A 25,666-nucleotide genomic window follows, 5' to 3' on the forward strand; every position below is an offset into this window, starting at 1 on the left:
TAGACCTATAGCCCTGGTATAGAGTGCAAAGCTGCTGAGGAACAGGTACAGGAGTGCCCACTGCCCCTGCTGTCCAGTCAAATAATCAAATCACTGTCACAATAGAATACCTTGTAATAAACTGCTGGGTCCCCCTTTAGTGGTGTCATTAAATGGCAATACCACTTGAGGCTATATTTGCATTCACTGGAGAAGCGCTAGTATCTACAGTTCATGTTTCTACAACAAGGCATCCGGTTTCTTGCTAAAAAGTAGTGATTTCTACCAGATGAAACTGGCTGGGCAGCTCTCCAATGGTTTAAACAATAGTTCACATCTTAAGTATGAAACCATCAACGGCATCAGTCAAAAATTATATTAAAATAGAAGTGTTGTTTTCCATGTTCAAATCTGTGCATGACGTCAGAAAGGAGTTGATAAGATAACCACAAGGGGTAGTGATGCGTGCAATTTTTTTAATATTCATCATTTGACATTTTGGGATCTTGTGTGGGAGAAATAAGTGGGAGGCCAGAGGAAGACAGAAATCAATCAAATTTTAGGGGCTGACAAATGAAACCATGATCCCAGGAGGAAGATCAAAAAAACATGACCCACTAATGAACACGTGAACAACAAAGTAAGGCAATTCAACATTAATTCGATACCACCTGGGTAGCTTCTTGCTAATCCTGAAATTTAATTGTTGAATGGGAAATAAGTTATATCATTCAAAAATCAAAACATATAAGACGGAGTGACACTGAAAAGTCTCCCCACAACTCTGGTTTTCCATCCCCCAGGACCCCTTGTCCCTTCCACCTCCCTTCACTGCCCAGCAAGTGTTACATGAACAGTTTCTTGGGTTTCTTCCCAGTTTCTTTATGCAATCACAAATACAAGTATATGCTTTTATTGTCCTTTCTAACACAAACATGTATGTATCCGAGTGTGTGTATGTATGTTCCTTACACCTCGCTTTTTCCACATAACAGTGTATCTCGAAGATCTTCTGGACATTTGTTTTCCCTGCTGCAAATGTTATTTAACCAGGTCCCTACTCGTAGATAGGCCGTTAGATTGTTTCCAATGTCCTATTTCAAACAATACTGTACCATATTCATATCTTGTTAAGTCACTTTGCCTATGTGTGAGTATGTCTGAGGGATAAATATCTAGAAGCAGAATTATTGACTCAAGAGGTATATGCTTTTTTTTTTTTTTTTTTTTTTTTTTTTTTTTGAGATGGAGTCTCTCTCTGTCGCCAGGTTGGAGTGCAGTGGCGTGATCTCAGCTCACTGCAACCTCCACCTCCTGGGTTCAAGGGATTCTCCTGCCTCAGCCTCCTAAGTAGCTGGGACTACAGGTGCATGCTACTGTGCCCAGCTAATTTTTGTATTTTTAGTAGAGAGGGGTTTTCACCATGTTGGCCAAGATGGTCTCGATCTCTTGACCTCGTGATCTACCCGCCTCAGCCTCCCAGAGTGTTGGGATTATAGGTGTGAGCCACCACACCCGGCCAACATGCATTTTTAATATTGATGGATACTGCCAAACTGCCTTCCTCGGCAGCTACACCACTTGATACTCCCACCAGGAAGGTACAGAAGCACCTGCCTCCTCGTGGACTTGCCAACAGTGTGTTATGAAGTTCATGAATATTTGCAAATGTCACAGGTGCCATTTTCACAGGTGTTATTTTCAATTGCATTTCTCTTATGTGAATAAGGCTGAGCATCTTTTCATGTTTTTAAAGAGCCATTTACTTCCCTTTCACTGTGATTTGTCTTGTTCATATCCTTTGACTATTTTTTTATCAGGCTGTTCTTCTTTTTTAGTCATGTCTAAGAGCTCTTTTCTTAATCATTTCTAGGAACTCTTTATATATTAAGAAGGTTAGCACTATGCTGTGATAGGAGCTGTAAGTGTTTTCTCTAGGGCCACAATTCAAGTACAACACAATTGTTAACATGCTGTTGGAGCTTCTGGCATGCTATGGGACTTGGAGAAAGATAGGTGGAGAGGCAGGGGAGGCACGAGGGCCTGGGCAGGAACATGCTAAGACCTGGCTTACAGGATTTTGGGCAATACCAAGGTGTTTCATTTTGTTTTTTGAATGTGGATTAACTTATCAATCTTTTCTTCTGGGTTTTTTGAGTCCCATTTAAAGGGTCTCCCCACTTCAAGGCTAGAAAGGAATTTCCTCATTTTTTTTTCTTTTTATGGTTTCCTTTTTTACATTTAAATATATATATAAATTTCACATTTAAATATACACATAAATATACATAAATATGTACACATGTAATCCATTTGGAATTTATCCTGAAGGTCCACTGCATGGAATAATCTATTTTTACTTTTTTCTAGATGACTACTTAGTGTCCCCAAATCATTTATTCAGTAGTCTATCTTTGCTTCTCCTATATGAAATGACACTTTGAGCATCCTTTAGATTCCGCCATGTGTCTGGGTGTACTACTTTTCTATTCTGTTGCATTCATTTGTCTATCTACCCACATGCCAGTACCACTTGTCTTCATTACTGAGGTTTTATAAGTAGGTCTTTAATCTGTCTTCAAAAATTAGATATATTTAATCATGAGAAGAAGAGTATAGTCCTAAAAAGCCATGATGACTGATCAGACAACTTCTGGTCCTGGACACCAAGAAAATTTGAAATGTATATAACCCTGAGACACGAATACACTATGTAATTACCACGTCCAGGAAGCCATAGTAACTAAGCTCTTTTTTGTCGTTGTTCTTTTTGTCTTTTGAGGCAAGGTCTCCCTCCGTTGCCCAGGCTAGAGTGCAATGGTGTGATCATGGTTCACTGCAGCCTCAACCTCCCGGGCTACTTTTTTTTTTTCTTTTTAGAAACAAGGTCTCACTATGTTAACCAGGCTGATCTAGAACTCCTGGGCTCAAGCAATACTTCCACCTCAGCCTCCCAAAGTGCTAGGATTACAGGCAAGAACCGCCTCGCCCAGCCTTCAAGCCCTTTTGGATATCACTTTAGATGTTTATTTCAGAAGCTACTAAAATATAACACCGAAACACAAATTACATCCTATACAAACAACTACAACTTGAATTCTATATTATCATGCTGCTTTTTCCCATTCTGCACCAGCCTCCACCCGTCCCTGGAATGCAACTCTGCAGTTACCTGTTAGTCTGTGTTTTTCCAACAGAGTGAACTGCTCTTTATGCAAAACTGCTTCTTACACAGTACTTACCAACTTTTAAAAGGCCAAATACGCTTGTATTTTTATAAATAATTCATCATACTCAAACACGTCAGCCCTTCATAAGCAACACTTTCGCTTTGCTATGTAGAAATGTTTTCATCAAAGTAAAAAGCTTTTTATCACTGCCCCAGGAAATGCAGCAGAGGCATCCAGAACGCTCTAAACACTTATCTCCCTCCTTCCTGTCAACTCAGGGTGGCTGCTCCATGCCAAGCCATGCCCCAGCAGCTCGCGCATAAGAACACGCTGTGTTCACAGTAGCTCAGAAGCCCCGGTCACTGGTGCCAACGAGTGTATTTGGATCACATGAAAATATGATGCATGAAGCAAAAATGAAGTTTCAAGTCATGCCGGCAAAATTTTACAATCACATTATTTATTTCATTATTTATTTCCCTTTAGGAAAATTAATCTTGTAAAGGACGATTTCAATCATATTCCCTCACTTAAGCGCCTTCACTATTTATTCATTCATTCAACTTATTTTGCTTGGCAACGTGCTAGGCACTGAGGTTAGGAAAATGAATGAAACACACTTCCCACCCGCAAGGAACACGTTGGCTAATAGGAGACAAACATGAAAGCAGACAATCGTAAGCACCAGCAAACGATGGAAGGAGGATGAGCGGACCATGACGAAGCCTGCGAGGATGCAAGGAAAAGGGGTTCCAGGGCACTGGTGGCAACTAAGAGGAAAGACTCGCAGTCAGGAGGACACCATGACACACGGCAGAAGCGGCAGCCATGCGTTAAATCACACTGCAGAAGTGGAGAGAGACCGTGGAAAGGCCAGAGAGCTGCAGGGCCCGAGAGCTCCGCAGGAGCGAAGTGGGACCTCTGTCTCCATCCCGGGGCACAGCTTTCCCCACCATGCGTGCCTCTACCAGCGGCTCTCCAGATCGCCCCTCATCAGGTCTGGATCCCTCATGAGCCAGCAACTCCAGGACAGCAAGGCACAGCTCTGTCCTGGGTTTATATTGCCAGTGATGCAGATGGAAACCAATGAGCAGGAAACATGTGATAAATATCTGTATGTCATGGTATCTTCCCCATACCGTGCCCTCTGGCACCTCCCCACTCCTTCCCCCAATGCAAAGCTGGACTCAGTGCGTAAGGAAGACCTGATCCACCGTGTCAGCTTTCTCCATCCCTTCTTCTCTGCACAAAGCCCCCCAGCCATGAGATCGTCCTACTCCAGGAGCCCTGACTTCTGGCTGCGCATCTTGCGCCTGGCACCTCTGTCCAGGTTCTCTCTCCTCTCTGGAACCTTGCCTCTCTGGAACCTCACTCAACTCCACATATCAAATACTCTTCCGCCCTCAAGACACCACTCCAATTGGACTCTACCGGTCAACTTGCATCAAGATGCGTATCTGAATTGTGCGTACCTTTGTGTTTGGTATATTTTTTAAATGCAGAGTGTATTAACATTTACTCTGCCAGCCCTTACTCCGATCCCCCCTGCACACCGGTACTGCATGTCTTCCTAAACTATTAAATTAATGGCATTACTTTCCTTCTAAAACGTTCCCAGTCACTCCCACCATCCTCCTCATTGTCCTGTTCCTAGCATCCCAATTCCAGTCTCAGCAAGGCTGGGCCATCCCCTGGCAGCTGGCCTCCCGTTCTCCCCCACCCCACCCCTGCTTCCCCAGGCCCCACTCTCCTCCTCGGCTCATTCTCAGGTGGCCACAGTCCCGTCCAGCTGGGAGAAATGGGGGCCAGAAGCTGGGGAAAGCACTGTGAATTTTCCACCTTCACAGCAGCGCCCACACTGGTTCCTTCCAAGGTTCCCTCTCTGAGGAAGAGGTTTCCTTCTAGCGTCCAAAGCCATCTCATGTCCCCCACATTCTACTCGTCCCGTTCTCTTTAAGGTTTGTTTCTACCTATCTTCCTATTTCTTCAAGCTCCTTTTCTTCACCAAATCAACATTCCCAAGTCAATGCTCCATGCAGAAAAAGCCGGCATCTACCTGCCCATGGCTGAGGTTCAAACAGCCCCGTCTGCCATCCTCACCACAGTGGCATCAGGTATTATCCATGCCACTCCACTGCAATCTCCCGACCAAGGCCACGGATGACCTCCTTGCTGCTGGAACTCACCTGCTCTTTGGAGCATCTGGCTTCTCTCCTCTTGAGGCTCAGCTTCTGAACTCCAGGGCGTGCTCCCTTCCATCTCCGGATGTCCCCGGGTCACTCCTCTCCAGGGTGCTCCATAGCTCTGCCTTCTTCTGTCCTATACTCTGGCTTCTGCTCACTCCCACTATTCACTCCTGGTCTCCATTCATGATTGTGGCTTCAGCGACTACCTTGGTGTTGCACAGTCCAAATCTCTCTCTCTAATCCGGTTCATAGCACGGAATTCCAGAGGGCCATCCGTTCGTGTGTCAAACTTCAGCCAGGCACTTACATTGCACCCAGCTATGGTTCATTAACCAACTCCGTCTGTATTTCCCTCAGAGTCAAAATGTCAGAGGCATCTATATACTGTCCTTGGGGGCATCCAATCCCATGACTTTAGATGCTGTGACTGCAGTTTCTATGCTGCGGTCTTGAACGATTCTTTGGATCAAATCCTCCCAGGCTTTGTTTATCCAACTGCCTTCCTAGCATAGGCATCTCAGACTGAACACCACCAAACGCCACGCCTGGTTCCTTGCGCACCCCACGTGCTCCTCCTCCAGGCTTCCCATCCCAATCCCAGTGAACGGCCCCACCATTTACCAAATCTTTCCAGCCAAAAACCCAGGCGTGGATTCTTGATTCCTCTCTCTCCCTTGACTCCCCGTATCCAACCCACCTGCAGGTCTTACACACGCCGCCTCCAAACACCTCCTGAACCACTACGGCATTTTGCTTCTATTATCATCGCTGTGATCCCAGTCACCATTGCTCTTGTCTTGACTATGACGGTAGCTTCCATGGACTCCCTGTATCCATGACAGCTCCCTTGATTCATTCAGCCAGAATGAGCTTCTGAGATAATAAACCATGGATCACTCACCTGCTCAAAACCTCCCCAAAACCTCTGCCTTCATCCAGAGTAAACTGCAGTTTTTTCCTCTGACTGCAAATCCTTCATCCAGCCCATTTGCCACTTCACATGCCACTGTCTGGTGGGCTCAGCTCCAGCAGCACAGCCCTCATCCCGCATCTCTGCCTTGTGAGTCCCCTCTGCCTAGGGTGCTTTTCCCCTGATAACTGAATGGCCTTGTCATTCAGAGGCCATTTCTACTGCCCCTGTGAAGAGAGACCTGCACAGAACAAGGCAAGGAGCCACACAGCCGCACAGGCCACTCTCAGTGTGCATTCGCTGTGCAGCTCTCTTGGTATTTTTTGTTTCTGGTTCTTGTCTGCACCACCAGAATGCGGGCACCATACAAGCAGAGACCATCCCTACTACCAAGGAGGCTGCTTAACACATAGTAGGTGCTCAATTCTCATACTTCCCATTCTGATACCTCTTTCTCTAGGCATATAACTACTCCCATTCCAACCCCAACACACACACACACACACACAACTTTCCAATCCAGAAACTGAGGAGTCAGATGTCTCCTGCCTTATCTAACCAGCCACCCAGATGTCTGATTAACTGCTACCTCCTGCTTGTATCTCTCCCGACCATTCATGTGCATGGCCCCGTCTCTGGTCCAACTCCCACCTCTTCTCACGTGCCAAGGACTCTGCCACCAAGATCAGCCCTATCCCTCCAGTCACACAGAATCCTAGCTCCAGCACGGAGGGCATTCTTTCTACCTGTCTTCCATAGCTGTTTCTATACAGTCGTCTGAGGGGTCATTGTAAAGTATCCTTAGCTTAGCCTAAATAATCCTCTGTCCTGTCTTATCACCCGGGTCCCCAACCTACCACCTGTCCAGGCTGCTTTCCACCCTGCAACCTCAGAAGATCCTTTTCCCTTGGCTTCAGAAGGTCCTTCCCAGACTTCTCGCAAAACTAAGGCACTGCCTCTTCCCACCTTGTGAAACCTTTCCAGGACCTCCCAGTCAGAGGCCATCTGCTTCTCACTGTCTGCAGAGTGCCCTGCAGCCTGTCTGTGGGTAAGCGTGTCTGTGAACTCTCGTCCATCTCTCCCGTAAGCTGCGTGCTCCTCGAAATAACTGATATTGTCTCATACACCTCGGAATCCTGAGTCCGTAGAACAGAGGCTCATACAAAGGAAGCTTTCAAAGAGTGCTCGTCGATTTCTAGGTTTCTTGAAGACAGGCAACATGTTTGGTTCTGTTTAGATTTGTTTTGGCTTTCATCTCTGAATTTCCAACACAAGTATTTGAGTACCTTCTCTCTGTGTGTCAGCCACTGTTAAGAGTCTCAGGGAAACAACCAAAAAGACACCTGCCCTCAGGCTCTCACGGAGCTTCCTTTCCAGAGAGGGAAGGCAGGCAATAAACAGATAAGCCAGTAAGTGAGCAAGATAATTTCAGCAAGTGGTGAGTGCTACAAAGAAAACAAGAGTACTGGATATCTTCTGCCTTCCTTGCAAGATTATGAGTTCCTCTGTCACTGTGGAGTTTTCCTTTAGGCAGACTTAGAGACATGATCAGCTGGAGGAGTCTAATTTACATTTTAAAAGGAAATTAAAATGTTTTGAATTACAACTAAGAGTTTTCCTTTTAAGGGAAAATACTCCGTTTTACATGAAAATTATTTTTTCTCTCAGATTGCATCAGCTGTTTTGAAACAAACAAAAATTAACAATGTATTCGTTGGTGAAATGTGCACCACACTATGTTTAACCTGCTTTATAGTAAACAAAATCCTAATATTTGCTTGACTATCTATTGCACTGATTTTTTTTTTCCTATTGGAGTGGAAAAAGTTTTACGTGCAGAAATTATCTAAGACTAATAGGCCGATTGGGATAGCAGATGACACCATCTTCTAAAGTTTCTACTGCTTCTCATTTGAATTTTCTCATGTACGTTTCTCAAAACTAAAAGTGCAATTTCTTGAAAGTAAGCATTGATAACCTAAAGAATCCCACCAGTTTAAACAGCTCTGCCCTTTGGCCTTAAGTCCTTTCTGATTTCCCTACCAAAAAATAGGTCACCCTTCCACGGAGGACTGTGACACTCATGTCCACACCCTGGCTCTGTAGGAAAAAGTCACACCTTGCTTTGTTGGTCATCTTTGTAGGTGTCCATAGCTATATTTCAAGTCCTTTGAGGGACCTGGTATCATTATTTTAACCTCCCTCAAACAATTTACACTCAGTAGGTACTCAACAAGTGTCTATGAGTTGGCTGTTGGCTGATTTAGACCCATTTCTACCGCTGAGTGTTGTTCCTGCATTGTTCTGCGACCTCCATCTCCCTGAGCCCACAAACAGAAGTTAAAGGCGAAGTCTAGTGTAGTTTGTACGTGTTAAACACATTTGCTCTTAAAAGAGATCGTATTTATCTCAGTTTGTTCAAGTGTTGGTCGCACGGTATCTTATGTCTCAAGAAACAGTAAGAGTGGTTACTGATGAGTGCGGAGCACATTTAAACTCCACAATTCCTGGGAACATACACACCTCCTGTTTTGAATATTTGGGAAATATACAACCAATTGTACTCTGAAGCTATCTGCAGTCTGCATTCACAATTTTATTTTCCTAACTTTCTCGGTATCCTCCTTGACCAACCGGGGTTTTCCTTTGTCTATATCTGTTTATGTCATCAGAGTAGCTAACCAGGGAAACACAAACAGAGAGAGGTGCAGGTGTATTTGTGGCTTCTGACGCTTCTCCTTATTCACAGGTGTGCCTCAGAGTTTCTAATCTCGGCACGTCCTGCAGCCGTGTTACATCAGGGCAGCCACAGTGACCACTAGCGCAGACAATCTGGTCTAGACAAATGCCACTCACACTGGTTTGTCCCACGTTACTTCTCCTCTCTCCACTGCACAAGCAAACACTGGGCTCTCCAGACACAAGAGTATTTCCTACCCCAATGGCAACTTTGCTAACAATGAAGTATGAAGCTGGGTGCCTGAGGAAGAGCCCAGAGGTCAGCAATTAGAGGCAGATGGCAGGAGATGAGGTGAAGTCAGGAATGGCCTGATAAGGGCAGAGTAAGGGCAGTGGGCATGGTGGCCACTGACCTCTGGACATTAATGTCAAACCTGCTTCTAGGGTACTCCATCTCTATTACTGGATGGCGAACACCTCCCACAGCAGCTTCGTGGCTTCTACTAGGCTTCTTTCTTTCTTTCTGTCTCTGGGGCCTGGGGCCTGGCAGTAGCTCTTACTAAGTGTTGTTTGGTGCATGAGTGAGCGAACCAGCCGGTCAGTGTGAAGAGCCAAAACGCAGAGCTAAAATGGACAGAAGCAGAGCTGGCATGTCATACCCTCTACACATGATTTGCTTTTGATGGTAATAAAAATAAAACCAGCATTCATACAAACTGTAACTGGACAAAACAGCCTTTGCATGACAACTTGCATATCAGACCAACAGAAGATCAAACTGAAAGAAAAAAAAAAAAAGGGAATAACACTCAACAATTAGACACATTTGTATGCATTTGGGCATTTTTAAATTTTTAGGGAATCTAGAAATTCTTTTTCAAAAGACTGATTTTTTTAACGACAAATAGCACAAAAATCTGTCAAACGTCGGTACTTTAGCAATTCAGACCAGTGGCTTGTCATGCAGCAACACATAGAAATAAAGACCCAAAAAGCAGAGGTAAGAGTGTCAGAGCAGAAACTGGCTACTCTCCTTTAAGAATCCATCTATCCCCTTCCCAAGCTTGAGTGAAGTGGGTCTGATAATTGATTTTGTTTAAAAGTATCTTCTTGTTTACTACCTTAGTCATGTCCCAAATAAGACTGTCCTAACCTTTTGCTCCTGTTCAAGCCCAAAGCTACTGCTCAGGGCAGGGTATGGGGCAAGGAGGCCGCTCTTGAGTGTTCCCTGATGAGTATGGTTTCTCTGACGCACCAGCTTCTCCTGGCTGGGCCTTTCTGCAGAACAGACCCTTCTCCTCTCCAGGTATTGTCTTCCTAAAGGGAGAGCGTCCTAGGAATCCCAAGAGAACTCCACCCTCTAACCAGAGCTGCAGATCTCTCTTCCCCTCCAAAACATCCAGCATGGCCCTGAACACACGAGCCAACAGCAGTTCCAGCAGCACCAACAGAAGCCCCATCATTTCAGGACCAGGGGCTTTTTCCAGAAGCCTGGAATCCCGTGCCTCAGTAGCACCCTTTCCCCCAGAGCAGCCTGTCACTGCAAGGCAGAGCTGACTTCAACTCCCCACCCCAAATCAAAAGTCAACTGAGAAAAGTAGATGTTTATTTTTTTAAGAAAGAATTCACAAGCCCACCAGTTAAGGTACCGGGAGGAACCCCAGTCCTAGACCAGGCCTATAGGCTGATCCCAAAACCCCCGGAGAGGTGGTGGGGCCCCATCCTCTACCACCTTCAATGCGTGGCCAAGGGACACTTCAGTAAGGAAAAGTGCTTCTACTGACCACATCTCTGGCCAACAGAGAAGGCCACATGCTCTGTCCATGCAAACCCATCTCCACACCCCTTCCCCACCTAGACTGCAGCGGGGGTGGGAGGCAGACACCTGGGGGAGGACTTGCGGGTCAGCTGGGAGCACTTCACCCACGCCCGGCCAGCCAATCAAGTGAGAGCAGCGAGCCCTCACAGGTGTGCGAGAGGCCGCTGACCACGCGGCCGCCGTGGACTGGCCCATGCCCGGGAACCGGGGTTGCAAGGAGCGGCCTATCCTGGCGCGAATACGCTCGCCAGCCGGGGGAGTGCACCCCAATGGTGCCTGGGCGGGCGGTGAGCTTTGGCCGCAGGGAGGGGCTCGACCTCGGGTGCCCTGGAGACCCGGGTCGGCCAAAGCCTGGGAGTAAGCCGCAGTTGGGAGCGGGAAACCGAAACAGCAATCCTGGAAGAGCGTCGGCCCGGAGAAGGCGCCGCGGAAACGCGGCCCCTAAGCGAGACTCAGACAAAGGCTCGGGTGCGCACGCGGTGGACGGTGGCTCCGGAGCCGCGCTCTGGGCCGCGGGAAACCGCGCCCGCCCCGACTGGCGCCGGAGTCGCCCGGGGACCCATGGGCGCGACCTCCTGGACCAGGAGGTGCTCCCACCCGGCCCCGCCGCGGTCTTCCCGTCCTCACCCTGCTCGCCCTCCATCCGCGACCGCGACGCCCCCCTCCTCTGCGCACCGGGCGCCTCCTCTTTCCTCACCGTCTCCCGCCTGCCTGGTTCCTTCTGGCGAACCCCTACCTTGACTTTTCTGCTCAGTCTTGTCCCCCAACCCCGTGACACGCCTTCTACCACCTCTGCCCCAGCGCGCTCTCAGCCCCGCTCCCGCGGGTGGCGAGGAGGAGTGGCCACGCACAGTGGGCCTGGGGGCGCATCCCGCGAGTCGGAGGCGGCGGCGCTTTTCTCTTCCACCCTAGCGACCTATTGTCCTTCCCTTTTTTCTACCAGCCCGGACCCCAGAGAAGCCCGGGACCAACAGGATGCGGCCCGGGGTGGGGATGCGTCCCCTGGGTGGAGGTGCACCCGTTTCCACCCCGCCAGTCCACGCTCTGGATGCCGGTCACTGCGAGGGGTGGGAGGCCGGGCGCCCACTCCGAGTCCCGGAGAACTGCGGTGCCTTCACAGTTGGAAACGCGGGGTTCCGAGGCCCTGGCCTCCCTCACCGCGGCTACAGGGACCCGCTGGGCTGGACCCCCAAGTAGAAGGAAGCGCATCTGCTCCAGCCAAGTGGCCACAGGCTCAAGAGGGAGGAACCTAAGTGGTCACAAAGTTTAGAGTATAAATACGCGCCGGACGAGTGTGGCCAGAAACGCCACGAGGGGCGGAGAAGCAGCCGGCAGGTCCCGCTCGAAACGCCCAGCTCCCGCCGCCCTCCTGGGCCGCCCTTTCCCCGAGCGCACGCGAAGCCTGAGAAACCCCGGCGTCCCTGCGCGGCCGAAGCTCCCGCGCTTCGCCAGGGGCACCGGCTCCTCCCCTCCAGAGAAGCCCGCTGGGCGCTCCACGCCCAGGCACGGGCACCTCGCTCGACACCCGCTTCCCACCCAGCAGTCCAAGCCCCCCACCTGCCCCCTAGGGGATGAGGAGCCGCCCCACCACCGGGGAACGGGGAGCAGGCCACTTACTGGGGCTCAGGAAGCACTCAGTCAGCCTTCGGAAGCAGCTCGCATTATTAGAAGGTCCATCTTCCATGTCGGAGCCGAAGAGCAGCGCGGCCGCGGCGGCGAGGGCGAAGCCGGCGCCCTGGGGACGCCGCGGAGTTCGGCCGCCGCCGCCTGGGCCGGCGCCGGGGAAGCCGGGGGAGCCCGCGCGGCGGGCGGCCTGGCCGAGTGGGAGCCGGGGCGGCGGCGGCGGCCGGGGCCCTGCACGGGCTGGGAGAAGCAAGCCCTGGAGCGCAGGCGAGAGGAAGAGCCGCCGCCGCCCGCCGCCGCTGCCGCTGCCACCGCCGCCGCGGTGACTACTGCTGGTGGGGACGCTCAAGGGAGCTGCCTCTTGTCGTCCTCCTCCTCCTCCGCCAGCATCGCCGCCTCCTCCCGCCGCCGCCGCCGCCGCCGCTGCGCCCTCCCTTCCTGGGAGACGCACGGGGAGGTGAAAGGCAGATGAGGAGGGGAGAAAAGAGGGAGGGGGCGGGGGGGGCGGCGGCCAGAAGTAAAAGGAAGATGGAGAGGAGGAGGGGACCCGGGAGGAGAAGGCGAGCGCCAAGGGAGCGCGGGCCGCGACCCAGCCGCAGCCGCCGCCGCGCGCAGAGAGGGCGCCGGGGCCCCCAGCTGGGCTGGCGCGGCCTGCGGAGGAGGGGGGCGGGCGCGGGGGCGCGGCGCGCTCGGCCCGGCCGCGGCCAGGCCACTCGGGGGCCAGGCCCGGGCCCGCCGCTCTCCCCCCGCCGGCCGCGCTGCGCCGGGGTTCCAGGCGGAGTTTGCCGGGGCCGCAGCCCGGCTCGTCCCCTGCTGCTGGCGGGGGACCCTGGGGGCGGGGAGCAAGAGGCTCCTCGGGGCTGGTCATGGTTCCTCCCCGGGCCGCGGAGGGGGCAGGCCGCCGGCGGGAGGGGCGAGGGGGGCCGGGGCTCGGTGGGCTCCGCCCCCGCAGGACCTGCCCACCCTTGCCGGCCGCCCGAACCGCTGCCTGGTCCTCCTCTCTGGTATTCGGCTTCCCTCCCAGTCTAGTCTTCACATTGTGCTCGGCTTGGGCTGCGGGAGGACCCGGGGCCGGGGGCCAGGCCCCGGCGACGGCGCCTGGCTACCCTCAGGCGCGCACAATCGGCGTCCTCCCGGGCCGGGGAGAGGGACGGCGGAGACCCTCCTTGCAGGCGTGGCGTGGTGTGTGCGCGCTCCGGCGGCTGAGCCTCGGCGGCTGCTCGAAAGCAGCGGAAAAAAGCGCCGCAGTGCCGCTGCCCGTGGAGGCGGTGGTGGCGGCGGCGGCAGAAGACGCCCACTGGCGGAGCAGGCGCTCCCCACGCCGCCGCCGCCGCCGCCTTCCGCGCCCACGTAGCGCGCCCCGAGGGACTCGGCCCCTGCGCCAGGCTCCCGCACCCGAGTGAGCCTCTGCGCGCTGCCTGCACCCGGGGCCGGGGAGGGCGGATGGAGCAACAGCTGCGTCTCTGCCCGGCCTTGTCACATCTGGGTCCGGTGTTCCGGAATCTAAATCCTGAGTCCTGCAGCTGCTCCAGCTGTGCGTTGCTGGGCGAGCCACGTCGGCCTGCCAGTTGCCCAAGCCAGGGAATCCTCCTGGTGGCGGGCCAGCAGCTCCAACCCAGCTGTGCTCAGTCAGAGCTCCCGGGAGAGAGTTCCAACTCGGACCTTTGGTTGGAGTTTAAATCAACTCACAGTGTTTCCCATAAAGTAGGGTTTGCAATACGGTTCCTCCCCAGGACTCCCTTTCGGATACTCACTTTAAAACCAACTTCGTGTGCACAAGCCCAGTTTGCGTTGGTTGAGGTTAGAGAACGGAAAGGGCAAACTGTGGCCAAAATGAGCAAGACTGAGAGATCATTGTCCCAAACCCTGAGACCGCCTTGCCATCTGCGGCTTTCTTGGACACCCCCATCCCCTTCCGTACCAATGAATCCAGGCAGTTGCCACTGAAGGGAAATGAGCCGCCCAATGGGCGCTCAGAACTAGGAGCCGCCAGAAGTTTGGGGAAGTTGGAGCGCAAGAGCGCACACAGATGCGCAGGTGTCCGCGTTCGGGCAGGCACGCGCTGCGGGGCCACCGTGGCGCGCTGGGTCGGAGGAGGGACGGTGGCTCTTCTGTCCCACGGTGGCACGGGCTGTCCGGACTGTCTGGACGAGTCACCTTCCCCGGAGTGGAGCACACGCGCCAAAGCCCAGCTTTCACGAAGGGCCAAACGGGCGCGCGCTACGGTGCAGCAACCGGGCTGACCCAGGGCCCTGGGCTCCCGGTGTGTGCCAGGTCCCGGGGCCATTTCTCGCCCGCCACATTTTCTTCTTTCTATCCAGTTTCACATGTATTTTTATTTGAAGCGTGCTCCAGATTCCTCACTAGTCAATGCTTTCCCCGACTCCCATCTAAACTCCCCACAATGGAAAATAACACTTCTGTATTTGCACCAAGCTGAGCAGTTGGGATGCGAGGGACATGCTGGGGCTCCCCTCCCCCAGTAAAATCCACAGATGTCTCCGCGATTGCCGGATGGATTCTGAGCGTCGCGTGTAACGGGCAACAGCCTTGGCACTCACTAGGTCAGAATCCCTATATTTGTGGAAGAAGAAAATGATTCCAGTGACTCTTACCTTAGGGGCGCTGCCCTTGTTTCTGAATTTTTTCGGCAAAGAAAAAACTAAAATGATTGAGCCAGGCTGCCGGCAGCCTCCCGGCTTCACGCTTCTCTGGCCGTGCAGATTCCATTCCAGTTACTTTGCTGCGAGTCTGCAGTTTGTGCCGTCGTGGCTGGACCAGGCAGCAAGGGTCTGGGGGCTGCCCACACGTTTAGGGAAGACGAGTTTCTCCTCAAGTGTTTATTGTTCATTCCTTTACACGCAAAATTGTTTCTCCTTGTCATTTAAGTTTCTTTATTTGCATCTTGGAGTTATTAAAACTATTTTTCAGTTCCAAGAAAATATAAATTTAACTTGCCTATAAGCCCCCTTGTGAGCGCAGGAGACGGGGTGGGAAACACCAAATATTTGTCCTGGGATTCCTTATTAAATCAGGAGGCAACCTTTAGAATTTTCATTAACCCTTTCCCAGAATCAACCTCCTGTTTACCTTTCGTCCTTTTCTCCAAGTGCTTGCTGGAAGGGACGTTTTCCTGGACAAATTAAAAATCACAAAGCATAACAACGGAAGAGAAAACAACTTGAGGAGGGGTTTACTGATTCGCTCTGAGATTTTCATACATGATCTCCCTCCTTCATCCTGGTGTCCACGTTTGTTACTGTAAGTCTCAGAGGCATTCAGTCACTTTCTCTCCTTCATGAACTTTGCTTAGTTGAAGACTTTAATGACAAAGGCGCAGACATACAGGCTCCGTCACTCACCCGTGCTCAGGTGCTGCGCGCCTGGAGAATGCGCTGCTTGCGAATTCCTTTCCTTCCCTTTGAGTTTCTTTACTGACATATCAGAAAAAGGAGAGGGCTGTGACACTACACTTTTGTTACTCCAAACCTTTTGTGAATAAAGGCACCGGCCCATAACTGAGGGAACACTGCGTTCTGACAGTTGCCATAAAGGCTGCAATATAGTTACATGACAAAAGGTTATTAGACTATAACACAATGTAAGCATACTGTCATTAGGAGAAGAGGAAGAGCGATGGCAGAAATGCACAATGTTGCAGTGCGCTCGGTAAAATAAACCATTTTCCTTACTTTCAGCTGAGGAAATTCCAAGCCCACGTTGCAAAGAAAAAAAAAAACTAAAAGAATATTAAGAGGGTAGTTAACACCAGGTGCCAAAATAATGATGACCATCATTTTAAAAGAATATAAAACATTTGTCTCTGCCTTTTACCAAGGAAAATGATCAAGAGTTTTTTATTGCTAATGAAACTTTAAATTAATGGAGCTATACAACCATAAGTACATTTAAATTCTCCAAACATTCTTCTATATGTTGTTATTTTTAAATCAAGTTAATTCTATATTACTTTTAGTATTTATGCCTAACATTTATTTACAGAGGAAATAATATCTGCCTGATTGTTACTTAATTTGGATTTTATGTTCATAAAAACATGCGTCTAAGTAGAGCCTAAGAAATTTTTAAATGAGGATTTTCCTTTAAAAAGTATGAAATTTCTTCATGATAATTTAACCATGCACCCATTTTAATAATCTAAGAGTTAGGTTTGTAACTAACATGGTTAATATTTTATGAACTTTTTGGTAAACGTGCAAGTCTGTGTCTTAACTGATTTTATTTTACAACTGTGGGCATTAGTACTTACAGTTGTAAATTTCACATCATTGATTCTTGAAAACTCTGTTTCCTTTTTAAAATAATAACCTTTCTTTATGAATATATAAAACCAAAGAAAACTAAATGTTAAACTCATCTACTTATACAGATGTCTACCAAAATGCATGTTCTCTTTACTGTGATTTTAATTTTTGTAACTTATTTAAAATGCATAGCAAAATAAATCACAAGCAAGTGTCTGTTGTTCCCAAGCTCAATAAAATCATGTGAGTTTTACATGTCGGACTTTTTCCATTTAATAGCTACTAAATTAATGTAAATGTCATTCAGGGGTGATGCGTCATATCACACAAACTCTCTCCATTCTAATAGGATACCTTATTTACTACCTGGTGTCATTAAAATGGAGTTCAGCTTCCAGGCATTTATTCACATCCTCCCGACCCACCACCCCCGCAGTCCCTCACTCTAGTTTTTAGTTTGTATTTCCAGGAAACCTCCTTCAATTTTTCTCATCCCTAATTCATCATAGCTTGGTTGTCTCGACTCCTGGAACTTAATGTGTTTTTTTCTGCACATATCAACATGTTGGGTTAAGTCTCTTGTTAAGAAAGTTAATGCACATGTAATTTGCATTGACAGCTCCATTTTAAACAGCTTGACATCAGGGAGACTGCCTCTCCAACTATTCATAACCTTTAATGAAAGCCAACACACAATAGGCACTCAATAATTGCTGGCCTTCCTGTCACCTGAGTGCCAGCTGATTACAAATTTCCATGACTATTGATGTTAACACATCTTGACGAAAGTGAGGGATAGCTTCTTACAGTGTGTTGTTATAGTCAAACCCAAAATAAAAGGCCGTTATAATTCTGGTTTTAAAAATATTATTAAAGTCAATACTTTATAGGGGACAGCCTTGAAAACAGACCAAGATGATAAAAGCAACTCCTTTAGCTACCACCAACATTCCTAGATCTTCAGTTTCAATTAAATTGTTTTTATTTATTTTTTATTTTTTATTTCCATAGGTTTTTGGGAAACAGGTGGGGGTTACATGAGTAAGTTCTATAGTGGTGATTTGTGAGATTTTGGTGCACCCATCACCCAAGCAGTATAATCTGAACCCAACTTGTAGTCTTTTATCCTTCACTCCATTAAATTATTTTTATTAATTCCAACCAATTAATTGTAAAACAAATTGCAGTTGTGTTATCACTTCATGTTATAAAGCAAGTAAAAACCAGTATAGGTTACTTATTATTTATTTAATAAACAGAATAGTTTTTAATTTTTAAATTAGAATTAGTTCTAATTTTTAAATTTTAATTAAATTAGTTTCTAATTAGAGTATTTTTGATGATATGCAAATGGTTAAAACAATATTTTGAATAGGTGTTAAGAATCCATTCTATTGGAGAAAGGGGTTATGTGTGTTTCTTTCTTTTTTTTTTTTTTTTTTAAGGCTTCTTTTCAACGGCAGAAACATGTGTTTCTTGATTAAAGTAAGACCCAAGTGGAGATTTTCACTAATCAAAAGAAAAACATTAATTATCTCCTGAAAATAATCTCTGCATAATGGCTGTATGTAGCCATGAAGATACTGGTGTTAAAAAGTATTGCTGAGATTATACAATCAATACTAAGTTCTTAGGATAACCATGTGAATATTAACTCTATTATATAACATTGCTGTGTTATGACACAGAAGTAGATTTCAAGGATGTTGCCATTAAAAAATATTAAGTCACTGTAGAAATCTATTGGCATTTGTAGAGTGCTGAAACAGTTTTCAGTTCTCAAACACAGATACAAGTTAGAACACAACCATCAGTTCTGCTTAAATAATCAACGCTTTCACCAAACTTTTACAAGTCAAATATATAAATTGTGTTTGAGACTGTGTTTTAAGAATTAAATAAAAGCAGTGTGAGATAATTATATATCAATAAGAATAATAAGCCTAAAAGAAAATACTTCTTAAAGAGAACTAAAGTCCAGTTTAAAGCTTTTAAATAGAAAGTGGTCATAGAGAGACATTCTGGATGAAAAGGGTTGGCTGGGGGCTGAAATTATAAAGGATGGTATGCCCTGATTACTCTATGGACACCTTTTGTACAAATGGGTCTACAAGTCTCTCAAGGGTTGCCAAAATTGCCACTGAGTTTGTCTCACCATGATACTACCTCAGTGCACATACGAATTACTATGCGATGTTTGAACTGTGTATTGTTCCTGTTACTTGAAATAAGTAGCTCTTTATCTGTTACTCCGGAATCTTTGTCTTGCAAACATTTTAAATGCTGATAACCCAATTTTTATAATAGACCTTGACATGTATACAAGAGGTTTGATGCAGTTACAGGAGAAAGAAATGTTGTTGGCTCTTCCAGATTTGTCTCAGACGTAAGGATTAAAATGGCTCATTTAATCCAGAGAATTGGAGAACTGATTCCTTTCTCTTTACAGAGAAAGAAAGGAAAGAAAAGATAAAGAAAGAGAGAAAGAAGGAAAGAAGGAAGGAGAAAGAGAGAGAAAAAGGAGGAAGGGAAGGGAAGGGAAGGGAATGGGGAATGGGGAGGGGGAAGGGGGAAGGAAGAAGGGAAGGGAGAGGGGAGGGGAGAGGAAGGGGAGGGGATAGGAAGGGGAGGGGAAAGGAAGGGGAGGGGAGGGGAAGGAAAGGGAAAAGAAGGGGAAGGAAAGGGAGAAAAGAAAAGGATCTAAGGCATGGCCTGAGGCACAAGTGAGTACTGTGAGTTTGTTCTGGTCTAGACCAGAATTGGACTGGCATTTTGGGACACAAAGCTAGGCAGGGTTCATTCACATGAGCGAAGTGTTCCGACATCAGACCTTGACTTTTGCACAGTTTTTAATGAGGAGACAATGCTTTTTGTCCCTGAGCTTCTCTTATTCAAGTGCAGAATGGAAAAAGGAGACAGAAAGTTTGATGCAGGGATCAGGCCTTCTCAGCTGCTGATGCTTCAAGAAGCACCGTAGTTTCTCAAGGACTGTAAGTTACAGAAGGCTCTGGTCTAGACTGAGTCAGGCCTGGTTGCTGGCACACACACAGTCTACCCAGCATCTGCAAGAGCAGCCAATTGGGAGATGTAAGTAGAAATTTGTATATTAAATCTTTTGAATGAAGCCGTATGAGAAAAAAAAACTCACAGAAGCCAAAAGATGAGTGACCTTGTTTTTTCAGCTGTGTTTGTTATCTATAGGACTGATTGGTGAGCCAGAGACACCTGGCAATAACTCTCAGACTGGGAGTTAAAGGAAGGGGAAGTTCAGACAAGCAGCATATCTTCCATAATCCCATTGCCATATTCATTTTATTTGGCTCAGAAACTGGGGTTTAATAACTTTGCGTTTTACATGCTGCACTAATATTGCCATCATCAACAAAGGCAAGGTCAACAAAGGAGGATCTCCTCCCCGGCTCCAGAGCTCTTTGGCACCGGCATGATTTTCCTAATGGTGAAAGATACATTTGAGTAGTAATTGATTAGGGTTTTATTGTTCCTAACTACAGCCAATGAGTACAGCATGCAAGCTAACCCTTGCAAGTCTCCTGAATTGAAATCACTGTCTCCTCACTTGACTCCAGGTATCCAATTAGATTATTATGACCTACCGGTGGCATGAAAGCTTACTTTTCTCCTCCCTCCAACACTCCTATTTATATAGGGATTTCCATTGGAAATTTCCAGAGATCTCTACCCAGGAATATTGTGCTTGTCCTGCCCTATACTTTCCTGATTTGAAACATTCATATTAAATCTCAATTTTACTTTCTACATATTATAAGAAATTCATCTGCTGAGCCCAGAGAACCTCAGGCTGAAAGACATCACTAACGTAACAAGGCAAAATTCAAATTTAAAAAAGAATACACCAAGGCTAAGTGGCATTAAAGTATTTGTGGATTTTGCTTTCCATGTCATACTGGTCACTTTTAAAGGACTCAATTGTCCCCAGCCCAAGTATGTGCACTAGCGGTTGAACTGACCGGAAGGGACACCTGGAAGGTTGCATTTGCAAGAAGCTGCAGCACCTGGCAGGGAGCCAGAAGAAATAATCCAACCACACACCGATGGTTGAGGGCTTCCGGGGAATCAAAGAGAGAAAGCTTCCAGTGGGTAAACAATTTGCACATTCCATGTTGATTTTGTATATCCCTTCCTTCCCAAAACGACTAACAGCAGATCTCTGGTCCTTATGTGAGCATCTTGATGCAAGGATGCAGCTTGTTTTATTGCATGTAGACTGACAAGCCCTAATCCACCTCTTAACACGAGTCACAAAGAAATGCATTTCAGCAAAGTACAGGAAACAAAGGGTGGCTTTAAGACAATTATATCATAGTTACCATAGAGCTGCTGCTGCTTTTTTCCATCTGTAACATAAAGGCCTTCCCACAGGTACACTGAGAAATATAATGGAACATCATTAACTTGGATTCAACTCATTTGATCCTAAAAGTTCAGGCAAGATTAACATGTGCATTCTGAACAATTCTCTTGCTTGATTAAAAACTTGGAATTGAACAACCAAAACCAAGCTAAAAATTACTGTAATTTTTATCTGATAATCTTATGTAATTGACAAACAAATCATGATATAATCACCTTAATTTAAATATGAATACTTCCTATAAATATCTTTTTCTTGTTTCTGGAGTTACCCAGTATCAGTGGCATTGTTTACGGGGAAATTCGTCAAGTTAGGAGTGGTAAACAGGGTTTAAGATTCCTGGGGTCTTAAAATATCCCAACCTGTTAGCATTATCCATACTTTCAGTGAAGAATGAAATGGGTTACTATAGTAGAGTCTCACAGTGTGCAGGAAGTGCTGATCATATTATCTTAGAGCTATAAGATGTCCCTATTGATCACATTTCATTGCCTTCTCTCTAATTTTTGGTGTCTAACAAATGGCATTTTATAAGTCTACAGACTAGGGTTATCTGATCCATCTTTCAGATCAGATTGTTCTGGTGAAGAGACTGATTTCCTAGGTTTTCAACATATCAGTGTTAGAATCACCCTTTTTAGGTAAAACGTTCACTAACTTTTTTTTTAAGAATCAACAACAAATGATGCTTACTACAAATTCCTGAAGTCTACTTGTTTTTGTAAATGTCATCTGGTGATGGGCTAGAGTGAAACCCTCTTCTGTTTTTTTAACTACCTTGATTAAGCTTTTCTAACCCTCTTCCCCTGAGACAGGTAAACTTGGTAATTTTATTATTTTGGGAATACAGTAAGCACAACGACCCATGAGTGATCACAGAATGAGCAAAACCCCTGAAGAGCCCAATTTTAGCCCAGGTGCCTCTGCCCATTTACTGCCCAGAACTGAACCTGAGCCCATTCACATGGTCACTTAGGATTGGGGTCCACCTAGGAAGAGGAAGCCAGCCGCCCATGCTGCCACCTTCCCGTTGACTGCTGTGTATATCTCTCTATGACTGTGTTTAGCGTGACTGCACTCAAAGGACCCAATTAATTCACTTCCATCACTACTCGTAGAAGCCCTCAGAGGCAGCTTTAATAGCTAGGATTTAGGCTCGTTTTATAGATTTCGCACACATGGATTATAAAACTGATGAAAAGCAGCTAGATGTCACACACACACACATATATACATAGTGTGCTTTATATCATATATATGTGTATATATACATATATACAGTGTGTGTGTGCTTTATTCTCTAAGGCAGGATGTTTATATTCAGTATTCACAGATTTCTGTATTTCTTAAAGCAAGATCATTTTGTAGGGGCACCAGTTAAAATGTTGTCCCCATATAAAAGCAAGTTTACAAGTTAAATATCTCTATTTTATAGCGAAGTTAGTAATATATGCCATGAAACTCTATCCCATCTGTTTTCAGTCAAATTATATTACTTCAGTAACCATAAAGTACTGGTGAAATCTGATCTTATGTTTTTGAAATCTGATTTAGGCAAATCTCATATAAACAAGTTTTCAGAAGAGAGATCAATACATGGAGGTAAATCCGTGACTTGCTAAGATATTCCCATGAACCTGAGAATTATTCCTCCATTTACAACTTGATTTCATTGACAGTAAAGATTTCCACAGTTTATCAGAAACTCATTCATTACATAAAGGCATGCGTTTCTCATATATACCTTCCTGGTCAATGGTATAAGGCAAGCTCTTTAAGCCTGGCCAAAACCTTTAAGAATACAGACGCTCCTCAATTTAGGGCAGACACATCATAAGCTGAAAATATCCTAAGTCAAAATGCACTTAATACACCTAACCTAACCAACATCAGGGCTTAGCCTAGCCTGCCTTAAATGTGCTCAGAGCACTAGGGTTAGTCAAAACCACAAAGCCTATTTTATAATAAAGTGTTCGATATCTCATGTAACTTATTGAATAGTGTCCTGAAAGTGAAAAACAATGGTTGGATGGTGATATGGTTTGGCTGTGTCCCCACCCAAATCTCATCTTGAATTGTAGCTCCCATAATTCCCTCATGTTGTGGGAGCGACCCAGTGGGAGATAATTGAATCATGAAGGCAGTTTCCCCCATACTGTTCTCATGGTAGTGATAAGAGGAAACCCCTTTGCTTGGCTCTAACAATTATCTTGTCTGCCACTATGTGAGATGTGCCTTTCACCTTCTGCCACGATTGTGAGGCCTCCCCGGCCACATGGAACCGTGAGTCCATTAAACCTCTTCTTTTGTAAATTGCCCAGTCTCAGGTATATCTTTATCAGCGTCATGAAAACAGACTAATACAGATGGGTACTTAAGGAACGCTTTCTACCGTCCTTTAATGATAGATGAATACCTATCATTTACATACCATCATAAAGTCAAAAAATCTTTAAGTTGAACCATCATAAGTTGGGAACGATTTGTAATTCCAGCAATTCACTGTGACTGACTGTAGTTGCCAGTCCTTTTTGGTTGTAAATGAATACTCCCCTCTATACCTTTGCCATGAATTAAATAAGGTAACAGCAGGGACCACACCACTCCTAGCAGTTCAACCTAACTAACCACTTAAGTCTCAGACCTGTCATATCTAGGTGAACTGACCTGGAAAGTAGTCACTAAGTATGGTATAAGGCTGAAGAAAATAAAATTAGCGAAAATGTCAACTTTTCAACAGATAAACTAGATTGAAGAAGGAGAAAGGGATGTGCACTTTAGAACTAGATATGGCACAGATTCCCAGGAATGATTAACCCTTAGAGCATGTATGTAGAATTCTATTTACAAAAGCCAACATGGTATTCAGTATACAGGTTCTTCCAGGAGTCCATAGCCCCACGCTGATGCATACTATTCCAAACTGAGAAAAGCATAGCCATGCAAGTTTTTAATTGTTTTCTTTCATGTCACAGCAGATTTGGATTTATTGTAGCTTCTGTATTGGGTTTGGCAAGGTGAGGGTTAAAACCGGAGTTTCCAGGGTGAAGCATGAGCTGCTGTCCGCTGTACCCAGACAAGGTGATCTCCACAGACCTTCTCACAGCCCTATAATTCAGGCCTCTTCAGCCACTTCTGGTTTCAGAATATCAGTCTGTGTATTTATTTGTACTTTCCCTTATTTTACATGTTAGTTTTAGCAATACATTCTCTCTTCACGCTTTCATGTTTTGTTTTTAAATTTTTATCATGTGTATTTAGCTCCTTTATTTTTAGTCTTTCTTCTTTAATAGTGAAGGCATTTCTGCCAATACAGAGTTTTTTCCTGAGTTGAGTTTTTGGGGATTCCATAGTTTTTAAAATAAAATATTCCTTTCTTATATGTTTCTAAATGGTTTTAAATTTCAGTTTTATTATTCTCTTTGATCCATGGGTTATATAGAAGCAAGTTTATGAATTTCCAAATAGTAAAAAATATTCTCAGCCACGTTATTAATTTAGTTTAGTTTTGGATTACAGCAGAATAATGTGACTTGAAAGATCTCCAATTTTAAATTTGTAAAAAGTGTTACTGTGTCCATAGATATGATCATACTTTATAAATATTTCCCAGGGAAGAAAAACCTGAGCTGGTCAGAGGCACAGAGAAACAAAGATGGGAGCCTTTGTTCTAAAGACTCATTGCCCAGGTTCAAATCTTGCCTTTACCCCTTTCCCATTCCACAATTCCCCTGGACAAAATATAGACTTTTGCCGAACTTCATTTTCCATCTTTAAAATGGAAGCATGGAAACAATAGCCATGTCTCCTCTTAGCGTTGCCGTGAGGATGACTAAGATTATGTGTATGGAAATGCCTCCAGCGGTCCCTTGCGTGCAGCAGGCACTCAGCAGGAAAAGAAAGAAAGAAAAAAGGCGTGGTTCTGGCAGTCAGAACAGACCTGGCCTTAAATTCTAGATCTGCCACATCCCAGTTGCCTTTGGAAGTTACTTTCTGTTCTGAGCTTCCTGCTGATGCGCAGTGGGGAGAAAGCGGAAGTAGCTGTGGGGATTCAGATTGACATGCGTGGGAACCGTGAGACCACTGCTGGCCTTAGAGCGAACGCCTGCAAACAGACTGGCTCCTGCTGTTTTTATGAGGACTATAAAATGAGAAAACGTAAAATGGCTAACTAATGATCTTTTCCCCTAACTCACTCTTCCTAAGGGACTGGCCAGGACAAAGGAAAGCCAATGGGCTTATCACAGAAGAAGAAGAGAAGCTGCTGGCAGCTCAAAATGCCTGAATTTGATATACTTTTCCAAACAAGGGCACCGAGGCAGAATGTGTACATAGTCGCCTCTGAAAGTTGTAACACTCACTTCCGGCATCAACTTCCAGTTAGGGAAGTTCTCCTGCTTTATGGGTTCATCCCTTCCCCAATTCTTAAAACTGGAAGGTTTTTTTGTTGTTTTCAGAGTGCCTCTTTCTTGTTCACTCTTAGACGCCACACTTTTCTCTGAGTCGTTGCGTTGTCCATCCAGGTGCCCACAACACACACCAACCCACTGCAAACAAGACCTTTTCTTCTGGGAGAAAGCATCAACATTTTCAAGATTGAGTTTTCAGAATAACTCATCTTAGTAACAAGAAGGGGGTAAAG

The 25,666-nt window shown here is 46.2% G+C and overlaps 1 protein-coding gene across 5 annotated transcripts in view; it reads right to left on the reverse strand.

The window, feature by feature from the left end:
* Positions 1-25,666, reverse strand: part of PDE10A (phosphodiesterase 10A) — a 669,061-nt gene that overhangs the window by 326,135 nt on the left and 317,260 nt on the right. The window contains exon 1 of one of the 5 annotated variants that reach the window (XM_050789382.1): positions 12,361-13,665. The exons of the other annotated variants lie outside the window; for them this stretch is intronic. Within the exon in view, the coding sequence (XP_050645339.1) occupies positions 12,361-13,234 (874 nt within the window). The 5' untranslated portion in view covers positions 13,235-13,665. Of the gene's footprint in view, positions 1-12,360; positions 13,666-25,666 lie in introns of those variants that run through there. 5 annotated transcript variants of the gene reach the window in all.

Source organism: Macaca thibetana, chromosome 4, assembly GCF_024542745.1.
Source record: "Macaca thibetana thibetana isolate TM-01 chromosome 4, ASM2454274v1, whole genome shotgun sequence".
Classification (NCBI taxonomy): domain Eukaryota; kingdom Metazoa; phylum Chordata; class Mammalia; order Primates; family Cercopithecidae; genus Macaca; species Macaca thibetana.